The 19,047-nt window shown below is 41.5% G+C and overlaps 1 protein-coding gene and 2 non-coding genes across 4 annotated transcripts in view; all 3 read right to left on the bottom strand.

The window, feature by feature from the left end:
- Nucleotides 1–19,047, bottom strand: part of RPL3 (ribosomal protein L3) — a 250,501-nt gene that overhangs the window by 227,295 nt on the left and 4,159 nt on the right. The window contains exons 3-10 of one of the 2 annotated variants that reach the window (XR_008403250.1): nt 17,539–17,707; nt 14,606–14,741; nt 13,976–14,162; nt 13,440–13,600; nt 13,260–13,361; nt 12,807–12,902; nt 12,604–12,723; nt 12,015–12,129 (exon numbers count right to left, since the gene is read on the bottom strand). Coding sequence is in view for 1 of the 2 variants with exons in the window: in XM_053721299.1 (XP_053577274.1) it covers nt 12,085–12,129; nt 12,604–12,723; nt 12,807–12,902; nt 13,260–13,361; nt 13,440–13,600; nt 13,976–14,162; nt 14,606–14,741; nt 17,539–17,707 (1,016 nt within the window). In the remaining variant the exon portion in view is untranslated. Of the gene's footprint in view, nt 1–12,009; nt 12,130–12,603; nt 12,724–12,806; nt 12,903–13,259; nt 13,362–13,439; nt 13,601–13,975; nt 14,163–14,605; nt 14,742–17,538; nt 17,708–19,047 lie in introns of those variants that run through there. The other variant, XM_053721299.1, reaches the window with a different exon arrangement.
- Nucleotides 13,008–13,100, bottom strand: LOC128637131 (small nucleolar RNA U83B). The gene has a single exon (XR_008398995.1). It is a non-coding gene; the product is annotated as a small nucleolar RNA U83B (small nucleolar RNA).
- On the bottom strand, nt 13,666–13,758 carry LOC128637130 (small nucleolar RNA U83B). Its single transcript, XR_008398994.1, has one exon. It is a non-coding gene; the product is annotated as a small nucleolar RNA U83B (small nucleolar RNA).

Below are 19,047 nucleotides of genomic sequence, written 5' to 3'. Positions count from 1 at the left end.
AGGAGATGGATGAGAGGAGAGGTTTGAGGGAATTTCTCAAGCTGTTGCTGATCTAATGACATAATACTTCTGTGAAGTCTTGTGTGAGGAGTAGAAGGAGGGAGAGTTGTAGGGAGGGATGAAATGTTGCAAGCGAGGAGATGGTGGTCAGAAAGAGGAAAAGGAGAGTTTGTGAAGTTTGAAATAGTGCATCGATAGCTAAAGATCAGGTCAAGGGAGTGACCATATTTGTGAATGGGAGAAGCAGTCCATTGTGACAAATCGAATGAGGAAGTGAGTTGCAGAAGTTGTTTTGCAAAGGAGACAGTGGGATTGTCAAGAGGGATGTTGAAATTGCCAAGAATGAGGGCAGGGGTGTCAGGAAAGGAAATAAGGTAGCCAGGAAGCCAAGTGATCTAGAAATTGAGTTGAGGAGCCAGGGGGTCGGTATATGACTGCAACACGTATAGAGAGGGGAGAGAATAAGGTGCAAAGAAAATAAAGTAAAATACCTACACCACCTCTTGTCTATTACCAGACCTAGGAGTGTGGCTGAAGTGGAGACCCCCATGTGACAGAGCAGGAGTGGATGCTGTGTCTAGGGGAGAGAGCCAGGGTTCTGTTAAAGCCAGAAGGTTGAGGGAGCAGGAGATAAAGAGGTCATGTATAGAAGTGAGCTTGTTGCAAACAGAGTGAGAGTTCCAGATTGCACAAGAGAAAGGTGTAGTGGGCTTTAGATGCAAGAGGAATGTGAGTAAGGTTAACAGAGTTTTGTCTATGGAACGGTGCACATGGATGTGCACGGCTAGGAAGTAGTTGGGGACCAGGATCAGGGGAGATGTCACCACAGCTAGTATAAGCAAGAGGGAGAGTGATATGAGATACAGATTTGCAGTAATGAGACTGTTTTTGAGACGAGGTGCAGGGGGGAGAGAGAGTGTGTGGGAATAGATAAAGTTCATGAGTACAAAAGTAAGGTGAGTTTAAGAGAGATGGGCTAATAAATAGCGCAGGTGGTGAGAAGGAAGGAGTAATTGAATAAAGTAGTTTGTTATAGAGACAAGAGGTAGCAAAAAGAAATATAAAGATATTGAGCATTTTTTACAAAAGTGGAAACCAATTAAACACATAAGACACAGTATTACAGCAGCACTTGCATAAAGAAACAATGAGATACATAAAACAAAATATTACAAGAGTACTTGCCTTATGTTTTGCCCCTTGTTCAATTCGTATCTTTGTGCCTCACTTATAAAATGTTCACTTAATTCTTGTATAATTCTTATCTTAGTGCCTCACTTAATTCTTGTATAATTCTTATCTTTGTGCCTCACTTATAAAATGTTCACTTAATTCTTGTATAATTCTTATCTTAGTGCCTCACTTATAAAATGTTCACTTTAGACATGTGAACATATACTATTGTAACAATGCATACTGCCCAGGCAATGCACCGCCCAAGCTAGTGTTAAATATATAGCCAGGGCAGTCAGCTGGGTCCACTAAATTATGTGATTGCTAAATCAAAAGACAATTTAAAAGGCCAATTGAAAGTTAGATTCTGGTCAGGTCAGGGTGAGATAAGTTAAGATAAACAAGACAGTAACATTTTGAGGAGGTGGGAGCTATGGCATATAAAAGCTATAAATTTAAGGATAATAGCAAGTATTGATAAGGATTGGACATTTTTAAAAGATGTAACAAATGACGCTTTGAACATGGCTCAACTTGACAATCACTTTAAATTCTCAATTCCCATTATTAGTTTTATAGCCCTTCTCTGAAGTTTTTTTGAGATCGGTCCCCAGAAAAGCACTCCATACTCAAAGTGAGGTCCTCCGAGGGATTTATATAGTGACAGAATTATGCTTTCTTCCCTTGCATAAATGCCACTTAATACATGCTAGTAGTACCTTATAAAATGCTGCCCTACATTGAGCACCCATCTTTAGCTTGTTATCTATTACTACTCCCAAATCCCTTTCCTCCTTTGTTTGGCTAAGTCTAGTCCCATTTAAATAATACATTGCCTGCCTATTTTTTTTAAATGTATGTCTGGGGTTTTGCCGTTTCTCTCGTTCAGAGAGGGATTGCCTGGTATTTCGGGCTGGACTGTGGCACTAAATCAAACGCCTTTGCAAAATCCAAGTATATCACATCAAATGATTCCCCTTTATCTATAGTTTTTACTTACTTCCTCATAGAATCTAATTAGATTAGTTTGACATGATCTATTTCTCATAAAACCATGCTGATCTGAACTCATAATCTTGTTAACACAAATATACTCCTCAACATAATCCTTTATAATCCCTTCAACTATCTTCCCCACTATTGATGTCAGACTAACTGGTCTATAGTTTCCTGGATTAGCCCTGCTTCCCTTTTTGAAGAGTGGCACCACATCAGCTTTACACCAATCCTGGGGTACTATGCCTGAGAATGAGTCTTCAAAAATTAAGAGTAGAGATTTATAGTGCCAAGTAACATAAAACCCTTGAGGTGTATTCCATCTGGGCCTGGAGTTTTATTTACCTTAAAGGGACAGTCTAGTGAAAAGAAAACTTTCATGATTCAGATTGGACGTGATTTTAAACATTCCAATTTACTTTTATCATCAAATTTGCTTTGTTGTTTGTTGAAAGCTAAACCTAGGTAGGCTCATAAACTGATTTCTAAGATTTTGAACCACCTCTTATCTCAGTGCATTTTGACAGTTAGACATTGATAGTTCATGTGTGCCATACATTGTTCTCACTCTCATGGAGTTATTTAAGTCATCACTGATTGGCTAAAATGCAATTCTGTCAAAAGTACTGAGATAAGGGGGCAGTCTAGAGAGGCTTAGATACAAGGTAATCATAAAGGTAAAAAGTGTATTAATATAACAGTGTTGGTTATGCAAAACTGGGGAATGGGTAATAAAGGGATTATCTATCTTTTTAACTCCATTTATCAATTTTCTTACAGTTAAGGACCAGGGCTATTTTTACATTTTTGCGGTGTTTGTGTTTAGCTGTTATTTTCCTCTTACTCATTTACTGTACCCACACATCATATATACTATTTTTCTCGCCATTAAATGGAATTTCTAAAGATACCATTATTTTCATCATTTCTTATAATTTACTATAAAAAAAATATAAAATATGATAAAAAAAAACAAAATGTATGCTTACCTGATAAATTTATTTTCTTCTTGACACGATGAGTCCACGGATCATCTAATTACTATTGGGAATCAATACCCAAGCTAGAGTACACAGATGATAGGGGAGGGACAAGTCAGGGAACCTAAACGGAAGGCACCACTGCTTGTAGAACCTTTCTCCCAAAAGAGGCCTCAGCCGAGGCAAAAGTGTTACATTTATAGAATTTTTAAAAAGTGTGAAGAGAGGACCAAGTTGCAGCCTTGCAAATCTGTTCCACAGAAGCTTCATTTTTGAATGCCCAGGAAGAGGAAACAGCCCTCGTAGAATGAGCCGTAACTCTCTCAGGAGGCTAGTGTCCAGCAGTTTCATAGGCAAAGCAAATGATACTCTTCAGGCACAAAGAAAGAGAAGTAAACAGAGCAGAAAACTAACGAAAATCCTTAGTCGCCTGTAAATATCATTTTAATGCATGCACCACATCCAGATTGTGCAAAAGACGTTCCTTTTGAGAAGAAGGATTAGGACACAAGGGAGGAACAACAATCTCCTGATTAATTTTCCGGTCTGAAACTACTTTAGGGAGAAACCCTAACTTAGTACGCAAAACCACCTTATCCGAATGAAAAATAAGGTAAGGAGACTCATACTGTAATGCCGAGAGCTCTGACACTCTACGAGCAGATGAAATAGCAACAAGAAACAAAACTTTTCAAGATAACAACTTAATATCTAAGGAATGCATAGGCTCAAACTGAGCCCCTTGAAGAACCTTAAGAACTAAATTAAGACTCCAAGGAGGAGTAACTCTCTTGAACACAGGCCTGATCCTGACCAAGGCCTGACAAAATGATTGCACGTCTGGGACGTCCGCCAGACATTTATGCAACAAAATAGACAAGGCAGATATTTGACCCTTTAGGGAACTTGCCGATAAACCTTTCTCCAAACCTTCTTGGAGAAAGGAAAGAATTCTAGGAATCCTAGCTCTACTCTAAGAGTAGCCCTTGGATTCACACCAATATATATTTACGCCATATCTTATGGTAAATCTTTCTAGTCACAGGTTTACGAGTCTGAATCATGGTCTCAATGACCGATTCCGAAAATCCACGATTGGATAAAATTAAGCGTTCAATCTCCAAGCAGTCAGCTTCACAGAAACTAGATTTGGATGAAGGAAGGACCCGTGAAGTAGAAGGTCCTTCTTCAACGGAAGTCTCCAAGGTGTAAGAGATGACATGTCCACCAGGTCTGCATACCAAATCCTGCAAGGCCACGCCGGTGCAATGAGGATCACCGACGCCCTCTCCTGCTTGATTTGAGCAATGACCCGAGGTAGAAGAGCAAACGGAGGAAATAGGTATGCAAGACTGAAATTCCAAGGTACTGCCTGAGCGTCTATCAGTACAGCCTGAGGGTCCCTTCACCTCAAACCGTACCTCAGAAGCTTTCATTCTGCCGAGATGCCATGAGATCCAATTCCGGCTGATCCCATTTGAGAATCAGGCTGTAAACACTTCCAGATGGAGCTCCCACTCCCCCAGGTGAAAGGTCTGCCTGCTCAGGAAGTCCGCCTCCCAGTTGTCCACTCCTGGGATGTGGATCGCAGACAGACAGCAATTGTGGGTCTCCGTCCACTGAATGATCTTGGCTACCTCTGAAATGGCCAAGGAACTCTGAGTTCCTCCCTGATGGTTGATGTAAGCCACTGAAGTTATATTGTCCGACTGGAACCTGCTGAACCAGGCCCAGGCTAACTGAGGCCAGGCGAGCATTGACGATTGCTCTCAGCTCCAGAATGTTTATGGGTAGAACAGACACCAACCGAGTCCATGTTCCTGAGCCTTTAGAGAGCCCCAGACTGCTTCCCATCCTAAAAGGCTAACGTCTGTTGTCACAATCACCCAAGAGAGTCTGTGAAAGCAGGTTCCCTGGGAGAGATGACCCTGAGACAACCATCAAAGAAGAGAAACGCTGGTTTCCTGCTCCAGCTGTAATCGCAGAGACAGATCCGCATATTCTCTGTTCCACTGACTGAGCATGCTTAACTGCAGAGGTCTGAGGTGGAAACGGGCAAACGGGATGATGTCCATTGCCGCTACCATCAGACCAATTACCTCCATGCCCTGAGCCACTGATGGCCAAGGAGAGGACTGAAGCGCTAGGCAAGAATCGAAAATCTTTGATTTCCTGACTTCTGTCAGAAAAATGTTCATTGGTAAGGAATCTATTATGGTTCCCAAGAAAATTACCCTTGCATTTGGAACTAAGGAACTCTTTTCCAAATTTACCTTCCAACTGTGAGATTGCAGGAAAGATAACATTTCCGTGTGAGATCTTGCTTGATGAAAGGATGGCGCTTGAACCAGAATGTCGTCCAGATAAGGCGCCACTGCAATGCCCTGCAATTGGAGCAGCGCCAACAGGGATCCCAGAACCTTTGAGAAAATTCTGGGAGCTGTGGCAAGGGCCGAATGGAAGAGCCAATAACTGGAAGTGTTTGTCTAGAAATGCAAACCTTAGAAACTTGTGATGGTCCCTGTGGATGAGAACATGCAGGTACGCGTCCTTTAAATCTACTTTACCACTTCCTTGCTCTAACGTAGGCAAAGAGAATGACTGGGGTTGGAGGGAAGGGAGGTGATATTTAACAGCTTTGCTGTGGTGCTCTTTGCCGCCTCCTGCTGAGCAGGAATGATATTCCCAATAGTAATTAGATGATCCGTGGACTCATTGTGTCATTAGAAAGAAAAGTGATTTTTTTCAACTTTGACCCCCAAAATCTGGTACACATCTACAACCACCAAAAAAACAACCATTCTAAATAGTTTCTAAATTTTGTCCTGAGTTTAGAAATACCCAATGTTTACATGTTCTTTGCAAGTTATAGGAAAATAAGTACAAGTAGAACTTTGCTATTTCCAAAATTTCACCGCTAAATGCGATCAAATAAAAACTTTTTCACAAACTAGGTTTCTCACTGAAATTATTGCTTGTGCAATCATGGCTAATTGTTGTAAATGTTTCTCTGGGATCCCCTTTGTTCAGAAAATAGACATTTATGGCTTTGGCATTACTTTTTGGTAATTAGAAGGCTAAGCACCACACTTGTATTATGCCCAGGAGTTAAGGGGCTAATTAGGTAACTTGTAGTGTTAGCTTTAGTGTATAGATCAGCCTCCCATCTGACACATCCCACCCCCCTCAAACAGCTCTCTTAACCTCCTCCCAAGTGTCACCGCCATCTTAAATACTGGTAGAAAGTCTGCCAGAATAAAAATAGTTTTTTATATTTTATCTGAAGTGTAGGCTCCCCCATTACCACCCCCCACCTCCCTGATTCCCCTCCCCAAACAGCTCTCTAAGGCTCCCCATCAACCTATTGGCAGCCATCTTAAGTACTTGCAGCTGTCTGCCAGTACCCAGTTTACTAAAAATTGCCTTTATTAAATAAACAAAAATAACAATTTTCTGTAGTGTAGCTGCCCACCCCTCAATACCGTACCCCCCTCCCAGATCCCTTTCCCAACATTCCCCCCCCCCACTTCTTCTCCTTGGGCTTAATGTAGCGTGCATGCTGCTCAGCCATCAGCTGATTATTTAACCTGTGCACTGGTTCAGCTGTAAAGAAAACCTGGCCCGTTGGAGGTACTTGACTGCAGTTGAGAAACTGCTCAAGAGATTACAGTTTATGGTATGGGCTTGTTATGTTCTAGTTGGTTTCAAAGTATCTCCAAATTGGTCACTTGTGTCTTTTCCTGAAGACAACTTGTTTAGAACCTCAGCCTTCTCCCTGTCATTGTTAAAGGGACAGTAAAGTCAATATTAAGCTATCATGATTCTGATAGAGCATGAAATTTTAAACAACTTTGCAGTTAAGTTTTATCACTTAGTATCTTTCATTAAAGAATAAAACTAGGTAGGCTCGGGGGGGCGGAGCCTGATCTCACTGCGGTAAGACGTGTCTACATGAAGCTCCTGATAACTGATAGATTTTCTGTGGTTTTCTGGCAGACAATCTACTCTAACTTGTTTCTGTGTTCATATCTGTTTAACTGAGATCCGGCAGATACTAAGAGTGGATATCCTGACCACATAATTACCTATGCTCTCTGAGACAGCTGTGTGACACATATCCCCTTGGGTCTGGCCGCCATCTTACAACGTGCTGTATGAGGATCTCAATAATCAAGGCCTGGAGGGGAAGTGACGCATAGGTCTGGGGCTGCCGCAAACTCTGGGGTTAAGAAATCCTGTAATAGGATACAAACTACCTTTAAAATACTTATACAAGAAGGAGAAAACCCTTAAACATAATTACCTACAGTGGAATTTTCTTTTTGTTACCTTCTGTGACAAGGGACATATCACATCTGCTCAACTATAGCGCGTCAGACATTTACAATGGCGCTAGATACTACGCTGATCCTAAGGGAAGTGAAAGCCATGCTGGATGCCCATTTTAAAGAACTTTGTGCAATACTTAAAGAGGAATTTGCCTCCCTAAAAGATATATGTGCCAATGCAAAGGGAGATATACAGCCTTCACCACAGCTACCCACCAAACCTCTTACATACCAGATCCATATACCCACAATAAGCCTAACGGGGAAGCTTCTCCAAACTTCAAGAACTTACCCAAGCACAGGCATGGTGGCTGCGAGTGAACCGTCTGGCAAATGGATGAAGCGGTCGGGTGGTTTGGAGAGCTGCGTCACCGGGTTGCACCGAGAGTTCCGAGGTAAATTCTATGAGAGGAGAGGTGCTGCGGCTGTTTCAGCAGATTGAGGTTAACAGTCTAGATCCCCAGGGGCCCGTGTTGCTCGCTTTTGCTGAGGTGCCTGCTCCCGACATCTACCGCACAGGATTCAAGACTGCACATTCCCAGAACGTCTTAACCCACACGGAGAGATCAAATATGACCTGCAGATCTATTTGGCAAGAGACTAACCCACTAGTGAAGAAGAAGCTGCTAGCCTATGCGGGTCACATTTACTATGGGAGCCGTTATGTGACCCGCTGGACAGTCACTTTATCAGCTAAACTAAGCCTTCCAATTGCCAGCTTCACAAAAACTGGATGTGTGAATAGGCTCATTAGAACCGGCATAAGATGAGATACTAATCTTTGTATGCTCCGCTTAGAGGCACAACATGCTAGGTTTACTAGAAAGTTCTATCAGCGCTAGACTGCAGTAACTATCTACAGCTCCTCAAAAAGCAGAAGGGTCCTTAGCTAAAACCCTCAAAGGAAATAGATGCAGTGGAAGTGGGTTCAATGAGCGCCAAAATAGGCAGAGATAAATATTTAATAGACAATAAATTTATACAGGTTTATACAATGCTAAAAATCATACAAGTTTATACAATGCTAAAAGTCATGGATCCATGATAAAAACAATAACAATAGATTATACAAACAATTGGATTACCAATAGAGTATACAAACAATTTGAATTGGAAATTCAAAAGAAATTCAAACAAAATGAATCAGCATCTTAGGTACACCAGCAAACCGGCTCGCTGGTGTGTACCTAAGATGCTGATTCATTTTGTCTAACAACGGAACCAAGAAGGCTGTTTGCTGACACAGACGGTTGTATAAAAAGTTGACTCTATAACTTTGATATTCCAGGCTCTTTCATCTCTGGACTTTCGAGTGTGTTTGTTATATTAAACTAAAATACAGCACTGATTATTTGGATGCATTTAAGACTCTCTGCTGGTGCTTTTACACACTCCTCCATAACAACCACCACTTGTGTGCAACCGCTCTTTCCTGATATTGTCAATGTTATTTGCTCTATCTAAGCTGTAAAAGACACAAAGACTCGTTTTGGGGCTGCTAAGCATAGATCCAGATACCTGATACCTCTTACTATATTGGTGGTGTCCGCTGAAACTGGAGTTAATTTTTCACCCCCATAGTCTTTTATGCCTTGCCACAATATCAGTGTTAACATGTCTGTTTAATCTAAGCTGTTAGAACACAGACTTAACTTGGGGCTGCTAAGCATAGATCCAGATACTGATTTTCATGACACCAGATACCTCTTATTATATTGGTGGTGCCCGCTGAAACTGGAGTTGTTTTTCATCCCCATAGTCTATTCTGTCCTTGTCATAATATCTATGTATGACTGCATAAATATATTTCCTGATCAGTGTATTGTGCACAATACTAAGAGCTAATCTATAGCTCTATAACAAATGATCTAGTTGTTCACTACTATTAATATAAGTTTATGCTGACTGTGTTCAGAGGCCACGTACCCTGAACTCGAAAAGTTCCGAGGACATAGTTGACTGGCTAACACAGGACACCTAATCTTCTACAGCTTCCGCTCGGAACCTTGACACACCATCCACCTCTCAAGTTATCACTTGCCCGCCTACCGCCACCACAGCCGCTTCACTTGATCTGTCAGAGGAGTTATTTACACATCAGTTGGAAGAAATGAGTGATGCGCAACGATTATTGCCAGAGGATGTAGATAACAGGGATATGTCTCAGTCAGGCAGCATTGCACACATGGACGTACGGGATGTTGTACCCGCTGCGGGAGTTTGGTCTGTCACTGTGAAGCAGGCGTAACCCTTACACTACCTGATGTTTTAAAGCATGTTATTCCAAACAATTTAGGAATGTTAGGTGATTTATGCCCTTTATGGATTAAAACCAGACTCTGCATCAACTATGTAATTTCCATGGGAGTTTTGCCATGGATCCCCCTCCGGCATGCCACAGTCCAGGTGTTAGTGCCCTTGAAACAACTTTTCCATCAATATTGTGGCCAGAAAGAGTCCCTGTGGGTTTTAAAATTCGCCTGCCTATTGAAGTCTATGGCGGTTCGCCAACATTTGCGGAAGTTCGCCGACCCAAATTTCTATGTTCGCGACATCACTGTGCATATGTTCCTTTGTTTTTATTTTTCTTGGTTGTAAACTGTGCAATTTTTTTCCTCCTATTGTGTATTGACCATTACCGTCTGTTTGCCTTTAATTGAACCTCAAAAAACTAGGTAGGCTCATAAGAGTGCACGTGTCTTTAGCACTCAATGGGGCAGCAGTGTTATGCAACATTATGTAACAAAGCTACAAATAATGATGCAAAACACTGCTGCTATTAAGTACTAAAGACAAATGCGCACGCCTGAATGCTTATGAGCCCTACCTAGATTTACTCTTCAATGAAAGATACCAAGGAGTACAAAGAAAAAAAATGCATAAAAGTAGTAAACTGGAAAGTTGTTCAAAACTGCATGCTCTATCCAAATCATGAAAGCTTAAATTTTGTCTTTACTGTCCCTTTAATTATGCTACCATTCACACATTTTAACATACCTATATTATCAGATTATTTTGTCTCATTTATGTACTTTGAAAACCTTTTAGGGTTTGACTTGAAATACTTTGCAGTTTGTTTTTGCTTGCTTTGTTTACATTCCTTATATTTAGTATGTTGGGTCCATACAATTGTTTCTATTTATATGCCTCCTCCCCCCAATTTCTCCATTATTTAGGCATATTGGCTTGGATTTATTGGTATGTGTTCAATACTTTGATCCAATTTGCTACTTAATTTCCGTAAACCATTGATTTTAGCTTTCTTAAACTAGTCTTATTTGTACCCTAAGGACATGGCGTATGGAAAAAGATTTCAAATGTGACCATGTTATGATCATTAAAGGGATACTAAACCCAATTTTTTTATTTCATGATTCAGATAGCGCATGAGGTTTTAAGCACCTTTCTAATTTACTCCTATTAGCAATTTCTTTGTTCTCATGCTATCTTGATTTGAAAAAGCAGTACTGTAAGCTTTAGAGCCAGAACATTTTTGTTCAGAACATGGGTAGCACTTGCAGATTTGTGGCTAAATGTAGCAAATCAATCGGCAGCTCTACCAAGGTGCTAAACTAAAAAAAAATGGGCCGGCGCCTAACCTTTTATTACTGCTTTTTCAAATCAAGATAACACGAGAACAAAGAAATAGGAGTAAATCAGAAAGTTGCTTAAAATTGCATGCTCTCTGAATCATGAAAGAAAAAAAAAAAAAAAATGAGGGGTTAGTATCCCTTTAAGCCCAAATGTTCAACTTCTAATGATATCTGTATTGTTTGACGACACTAAATCCAATATAGCTTTATTCTAAGTTGGCTCTATTAGTGACAAGTTATCCCTGAGAGCATTAAAATGCATCTCCCTTAGCTGAATTACTTGTTTCATTGGCACAGTTTGTTGGGGTAGTTAAAATCTCCCATAATTACGGCACTGGTATTAGCCTCTCAAAGTTTAACCCTTTGTTTACTGCCCAGTCATGTGAAGCCATCCCAAGTTTTATAGTTATACTGATCAGTCTTCGTCAACTAAGTCAAGTTCCCCAATTTTATCCATCATGCTTCTTGCATTTGCCATCATACATTTAATATCATTTAAGAGCAATCCATCCTTACTGTGCAATAGTCAACCCAGAGCACACCATGTTTATAACCAGGAATAAACTGACCTTAGCTCTTTATTAAGCCTTACTGGGTTAGCACATGGCAATATCTTCAAAAATATTACCTTTCATTAAGCTTGCTACCCAACTCCATGGATATTTTTTTTCCTGCCAATTCCTTCATTAGTGCCAATGTGCACCATGACTGCAGGATCATACCTATATCCCTCCAACAATAGGCAACACAGTATGTTTAACAGGTGCCCCTGAGGATGATTACCCCCCCCCCCCACAAACTACAGAAAGCTTTCAACTGTGCTCGGCATCAGGACTTGCACCTGGCTGACGTTTAGGCACATTCCAGTCTTCCTGTCTCATACCAAGGTTACTGATCCACTGGTACAGTAGGTGTGAATATATCAGACACTGACACAAGTTAGATTTTTTTTTTTAATATTGTATCAAAGCTGCAACACAACAGCCCAGATGGACAGGCACAAACAAAACAGCCTTATGCAGTCTCCTCTTTGGCCAATCTGTCTTTCTTGAGTGGTCCCTGTAAGAGTGCAAGAGAGAAAGTATTATGATAAGCTGCACACATCAATACCATTATCCAGTGCCCCCAGAGTATCAGCTAGTCAAACATATCCAGCATGACCTGTCATAAAGGGAGATACTACATAGTGTGTCCTTAAGTGCACAGGAAACCATATGGGGGATCACTACTAATCTGCCATATATCCAGTATGGCCTCCCTATGGCAAGCTACAGTGTGTCCCCAGAGTATAGGAAACCACACAGAATCATTGACTGTCTGCGTTTTCCAGCATGGCCTACTCATGTCAGACTACTACATGGCATGTCCACCCAGTGAACAGAAAGACTTGCTCCCACTCATATCTGCAAGACACTTCTGAAGAGACCACCAACTACCCAATAAGAGATTTAGCTTTGTTCAATTAAACCCCAGGGTACAGATTTTATGCTACCACCACAGGTTATCCATCATATAAAGATCTGGAGCACTCACCATAAACGCTTTCTTTTCCTCTGCTGTCTGGAAACGTCCGTGTCCAAACTTTGAGGTTGTATCAATGAATTTGAGATCGATCTTCTCCTGGGCACGACGGCTGGTCTGTACAAGGAGGGACTGCAGGGGACAGAGTGTTATATTTCATATAATGGTAAAGATCCCATCCCCTCAGCAATAGGTAACCACATGCTGGTACTCACCTTGCGCAGTGTGAGAACTCTCTTCTTGGTCCCTACAACACAGCCCTTTAACATGATAAAGTCATTCGTCACCTCGCCATAGTGAACAAAACCACCCTGAAAAAAAAAAACACAACAACCTTAGTTACTGTTCCTGGCAGGAAATGAAAATCTTTACTTAAAACCCAATTAAGACCTCTAAAGTTTTAGAAAGACAACAGATATATCCTCAGAAGGAAGGCAGCATGGAACGGTTCCTCATGCATTTCAGGCGCTGTGCCCAGCGCTTATTCCATGGCTTCATCACAGGATGCTCTGGTATCTAAACCCTGAGGGGATTTTTTTTTTTTAAAGCTACTATACAATAATGCATAATAGCCTCTTAGATGACAGTCAGGTAACTATACAAAACAGCTGCTTGCAATGCAGACCATAACCTGAGCATGAGATGCCATTAGGTGACCATTGACTCACCAGGGGGTTGATGCTCTTGTCTGACAGATCATAGTCAGTGGAGGCATTGCTTTTCACCAGCTTGCCATCCTTTGTGTGATATCCTTGGCCAATCTTGTAGATCTGCAATACAGAAGGTGAAGTTAACACAGGAAACCAGCAAATATTTTACTAAAGAAAAGCGTAACTAATCCTACATACCTTCTTGTTGATCTCAGTGCGGTGATGATAGCCCTTCTGACCAGCACGAGCAACAGAGAAGGCCACTCTGGCAGGATGCCAGGCACCAATACAAGCCACCTTACGCAGACCCCTGTGAGTCTTACGGGGCAGCTTCTTTGTGTGCCAACGGCTAGTGACACCTGCAAAAGAAGGTCATGTTATGCCAGGTAGGATCGCAAGCACTAGCGCATGCCAGCCAGGGGTGCATGTTCTCAGAAGGAAGGCAGCATGGAATTACTCCTCAGTTTAGTCAGGCACTGTGCCCAGTGCATATTCCATGATTTCATCACTGAACAGGGGAGCAACACTAATCACTGGGGCTGTACAATTGCTGGGATTAGGGCATTTTGCTTAAATAATGCAGAAAGTCAACAGCAATGTTCATTATCCAGACTTTCAAAGTCACCAAACATTTCAGTAAGGCAAGGTAGCTTTAAGTTGGCTCACCATTTCATAGTACCCTTTATAGTAGCTTGTAGAACCTATTTCCACACTAGAAGAACAGTTAATCTCACCTTTGTAGCCTTTTCCCTTTGTGACACCGATAACATCGATCATCTCGTCCTGGCCAAACACACCAGAGATGGGCACCTGTTGCTCTAACTTCTCTCGGGCCCAGTCAACCTTCTCTGCAATAGTGCCTCCGTTCACCTGGATCTCCATGAGGTGCGATTTCTTCTGGCGCAGGGGCAACAGACGCATCTGCAATAGGAGCAGAGAGCTCAGTCCATATGAGCACTCATCGTGTTACATATGGTCAAATTGATGATGCATAGCTCAACCCTTTATCTAGAAGCACAATTTAAATGTGTCCCTAGACAAAATGTTCAATAGCCCTTTCATAATAGCTAACAGGGTAAGAATTATTCCCCCCCCAATAAGCATTAAAGTTACTGTATCAGCCCTAATGCATTAAAGGTCTCCCAAAACTTAAGCAGCAAAGTCAGTCAGAAGTCGACATTCAGCAGCGATTGCCTGAGGCAATCAATCTGTCCGCCCGTCGAGTGTATCATCACTGGAATCACTTTGCACAGCAGATCTATATAAGCCCTATGTAAGCTCAATTGCCTTAAAATTTGAGCTCTTTAACCACTTTACTGGCAATAAGTCTAAGTGCGCAGAGCAGCTCCTGTGCTGTAACTCACCTGAGTGTGGGCGATAATACGGATGACCTGGCAGTATTTCTTCATGCTGCCAAAGTCCTTCTCAAGTTGCTTCTTGCCCTCATCATCCTGCCACTTCTTGCAGTACTTTGTGAAGGCCTTCTTCTTGGACTTGTACCTTTAAGGGTAGAGCAGATAAGTTGGTGCGGCCCATCATCGCGCCCCATTTGGGGACGTGAGCGGAAGGAACCAGACCAGGCAGAATGTTTGGCTCATTATTTGGCTTCAAAGGAGCTTTTCAGCCAGCAAGAGGAGCCTGGAGCTCATCAGGCAGAGGATGGGGTGTCCAGAGCTGAGAGGAGCTGCCAATATCCATATCGGTAATATTAAATAACAGGAAACTAAAAAGTTTATACTAAAAGCAGCATTTAATACTAGGATGTATGCCCTGCCATTTTAAGGTGCAAGAACTTAAAGGACAGTCAGTTAACAAATCTAAATAAGTAACAGTAATTTTTGTGTTAACAATCTTTACATCCAACTCTAGCCCAATTTTCATCTAAATAAACTTTGGCAAAAAATAAACTTACTAGATCTCATCTGGCAGTTTTGAAATGGCCACCTGACGTCTCTTGAACTGCAGGATCCTCTCGTCCCTGCGCGCTCCTTTCAGCAATATAATGGCTGACTGATGTGACAAAGATCCCACAACCTAATACTTTATAGAGGGGAGGGAGAAAAAGCTATATCTACAAGATGCTTCTTAATAAATTAAAAACTATCAATAAGTGGCAAATGTTGCAGTAATAAAAAAATTGTAGACACTGTTGTATCACAAAACTAAGTGTATAGAGTTGAACACACTGCAGAGCTTTATAAAAACAATTGCTTGCTTTTAACAGTCAGTTAATACATTTGCCTTGGTTTCAACCCATGACAGTAAATGTGTACTTTATTGTAATCTTTTCCTTTATTGAGCAAGATGTTTAGTTGTAGAATATAGACTTGTGCTGAAATGTTTGTAAGATGACTTTGGGTGCTCCCACGACCACCATGTCCGGGCACGTTTATTACGGGTTAGGGTATAGGGAGGGGGTAGGAGCTCTGTCATCTTTATACCTGGGCATCAGTCGGAACAGTGACTGTCAGGCCGGGTCACTGGGAGCCATGATGGTGCCAGTGCACAGCCCGGAGTCAGCAAGCAGTGAACAACCCCCAAGAAAAGACAGCGGCTCACACATCTCAGCCCAGAGGAGAAAGCGCTCAGGAGGAAAGAAACTGCCTGGGCTCAAATAACAGGGAAATCTAATCAAAGTCCTGCAGGATAATGCCAGGCAGTGACTCGACACAAAGCTGGCAGCAGAGGCTCAGTGCTAACTTGCTCACTATTTGCCTGTGCTGAGGTGAAGGGAGCGATGTGCAAAAAAAAAAAAAAATTTACAGAAGGGCTACACAGAAGTACATTTTACAAGTGGGAGTTTGCAGCTCACAGCAGCCTACCTAAACAGCTTTCATTGCTGTGGCAGAAAAATCTATGCTTTGGTGCTAGTGTGAGCGCACAGTACTGGGACACCGGACGCAAACTTATTTCTGCCTAAGTGCCTATTATGTTGCCGATCAGCTTTTCTAAGGCGTCCGGTGTCCCAGTACTGTGCGATCACTCGCACCAAAGCATAGATTTTGCTGCCACAGCAATGAAAGCTGTTCTTTAGGTAGTAGGCTGTTGTGAGCTGTGTCAGGCACAGTCAGTATGAGCAGAGGTCAGAGCTTGCATCTGTTTTCTGTAGACAGCACTGGTGCCTGCAAGTAAATTTATCAACTGCAAACTCCCACTTGTAAAATGTACTTCTGTGCAGCCCTTCTGTAAATGCTTGTTTTTTGCACATCACTCCCTTCACCTCAGCACAGGCAAATAGTGAGCAAGTTAGCACTGAGCCTCTGCTGCCAGCTTTGTTGTGTGTCGAGTCACTGCCTGGCATTATCCCGCAGTACTGATTAGATTTCCCTGTTATTTGAGCCCAAGCAGTTTCTCTTTCCTCCTGAGCGCTTTCTCCTCTGGGCTGAGGTGTGAGCCAATGTCTTTACCTGGGGTGGGGGGGGGGGGGGGTGTTCGCTGCTTGCTGACTCCAGGCTGTGCACTGGCACCATCATGGCTCCCAGTGACCCGGTCTGACAGTCACTCTGTTCGACTGATGCCCGGGTATAAAGATAAAAAGGGCGTCTTCTACCCACTCCCTATACCCTAACCTGTAATAAACACGCCCGGACATGGTGGTCGTGGGAGCACCCAAAATCATCTTACAAACATTTCAGCACATGTCTATATTCTACAGCTCAACATCTTGCTCAATAAAAAGGAAAAGATTACAATAAAGTACACATTTACTGTCATGGGATGAAACCAAGGCAAATGTATTAACTGACTGTTAAAAGCAAGCAATTGTTTTTATAAAGCTCTGCAGTGTGTTCAACTCTATACACTTAGTTTTGTGATACAACAGTGTCTACAATTGTTTTATTACTGCAACATTTGCCACTTATTGATAGTTTTTAATTTATTAAGAAGCATCTTGTAGATATAGCTTTTTCTCCCTCCCCTCTATAAAGTATTAGGTTGTGGGATCTTTGTCACATCAGTCAGCCATGAGATTGATGAAAGGAGCGCGCAGGGACGAGGATCCTGTACTAGTGCTGCCGTTCAAGCTTTTGGGAGACGTCAGAGGAGGAGTCAGGTGGCCATTTCAAAACGGCCAGATGATATCTAGTAAGTTTTTCTGCCAAAGTTTAGATGAAAATTGGGCTAGAGTTTGATGTAAAGATGGTTAATTAACTAATCTAAATAAGTAACAGTAATTTTTGTTTTGACTGTCCCTTTAAGTGACACGCTTAATACAATTTTCCATTAAAAACTCTACAAGTTGTTTTAAATCACTAATACTAGATCACTAACCAGCAGATTTTATGCCCCTTCTCACCAGTTCTTGTAGAATCGCCTCTTGCATTCATCACTGATGTGCTCAGCAAATACGGTTTTGAAGCTGCGAAGACCTCTTGGGGTCTGAACGTATCCCACAACTCCAACAATGACCATAGGAGGCGTCTCCACCACTGTAACTGCCTCTACCACCTCTTTTTTGTTCACCTCTGTAAGGAAAGGGGGGAACCACATTTATTTATGGGAACCTGAGCACTGGAGCAATACCGAGTGGTATTCTAGCCGTTGACTAACTGTATACACAATTACTTAATATACATTACACTATAGTTATTTAACAAATCTTGTACTATGTGCTACTGACTAATAAAGCAGTGGTGCGCTAAAGCTGTGGGAGGTTCCCTTATAGCAATCTGTTCCCATGGACAGTGTGCATAATAGTGCTCATTTCAGCCATTTAACAGACTAATGCATTATGTACTGCAGTTTGTGTATTACTAGTACTCATCTACATGGTGATAAACTAAAAACCCTTTTCTTATCTGTTCTTCTGAGAAACTTGCACTTTAGCCAATCAGTTTTGTATCATATATAACTCCAAAGGAGTGAGCACAATGTTATCGATGTGGCACATTAACTAGCACTGTCTAGCTGTGAAAACTCAAATTGCAGAGAGGCGGCCTTCAACGGCTTAGAAATTAGTATGAGCCTACTTAGGTTTAGCTTTCAAAAAAATACCAAAAGATCAAAGAAAACTTGATTAGTAAATTGGAAGGTTGCTTAAAATTAGATGCCCTATCTGAATCATGAAAGTTTATATTTGACTAGACTTTAAGGAAACCCTGAAGTTACTGGTTGGGAACCCTAGTCTATCCACCCATGCTAATTTATAATACAAGGCCACAAGCAGAAGTTGCTGTAAATACAATGCTGTACACAAGGAACGGTTACAGCAGCTCTATGCGCAGCTACAGTCAGTACTCGACATTCAACAGGGACCACTCTAGGCAGTCAGTCTGTCCGCCCGTCGAGAATATATCATCATTTGTAGCATTATGACAAGGTAGAAAGCCAAATATAGATTACATTCCAATAGTGTTTATACATAAAGTGACAGTCAAGTCCAAAAAAAGTCATGATTCAGATAAGGCATGTAATTTTTAACAACTTTCCAATTTACTTTAATCACCAACTTTGCTTTGTTCTCTTGGTATTCTTAATTGAAAGCTAAACCTAGGAGGATCATATGCTAATTTCTTAGACCTTGAAGGCCACCTCTAATCTAAATGTATTTTGATAGTTTTTCACCACTAGAGGGCATTAGTTCACGTTTCATATAGATAGCATTGAGCTCATGCACGTGACTTTACCATGGAGACAGCTCTGATAGGCTAAAATGCAAGTCTGTCAAAATAACTGAAATAAGGGGCAGTCTGCTGAGGCTTAGATACAAGGTAATTACAGAGGAAAAAAAAAAGTGTATAATTATAACTTAAATATGCAAAACTGGGGAATGGGTAATAAAAGGGATTATTTTTAAAACAAAAAT

Source organism: Bombina bombina, chromosome 7, assembly GCF_027579735.1.
Source record: "Bombina bombina isolate aBomBom1 chromosome 7, aBomBom1.pri, whole genome shotgun sequence".
Classification (NCBI taxonomy): domain Eukaryota; kingdom Metazoa; phylum Chordata; class Amphibia; order Anura; family Bombinatoridae; genus Bombina; species Bombina bombina.
The sequence above is the reverse complement of the archived record's forward strand: the minus strand, read 5'-3'. Positions and strand labels throughout refer to the sequence as shown.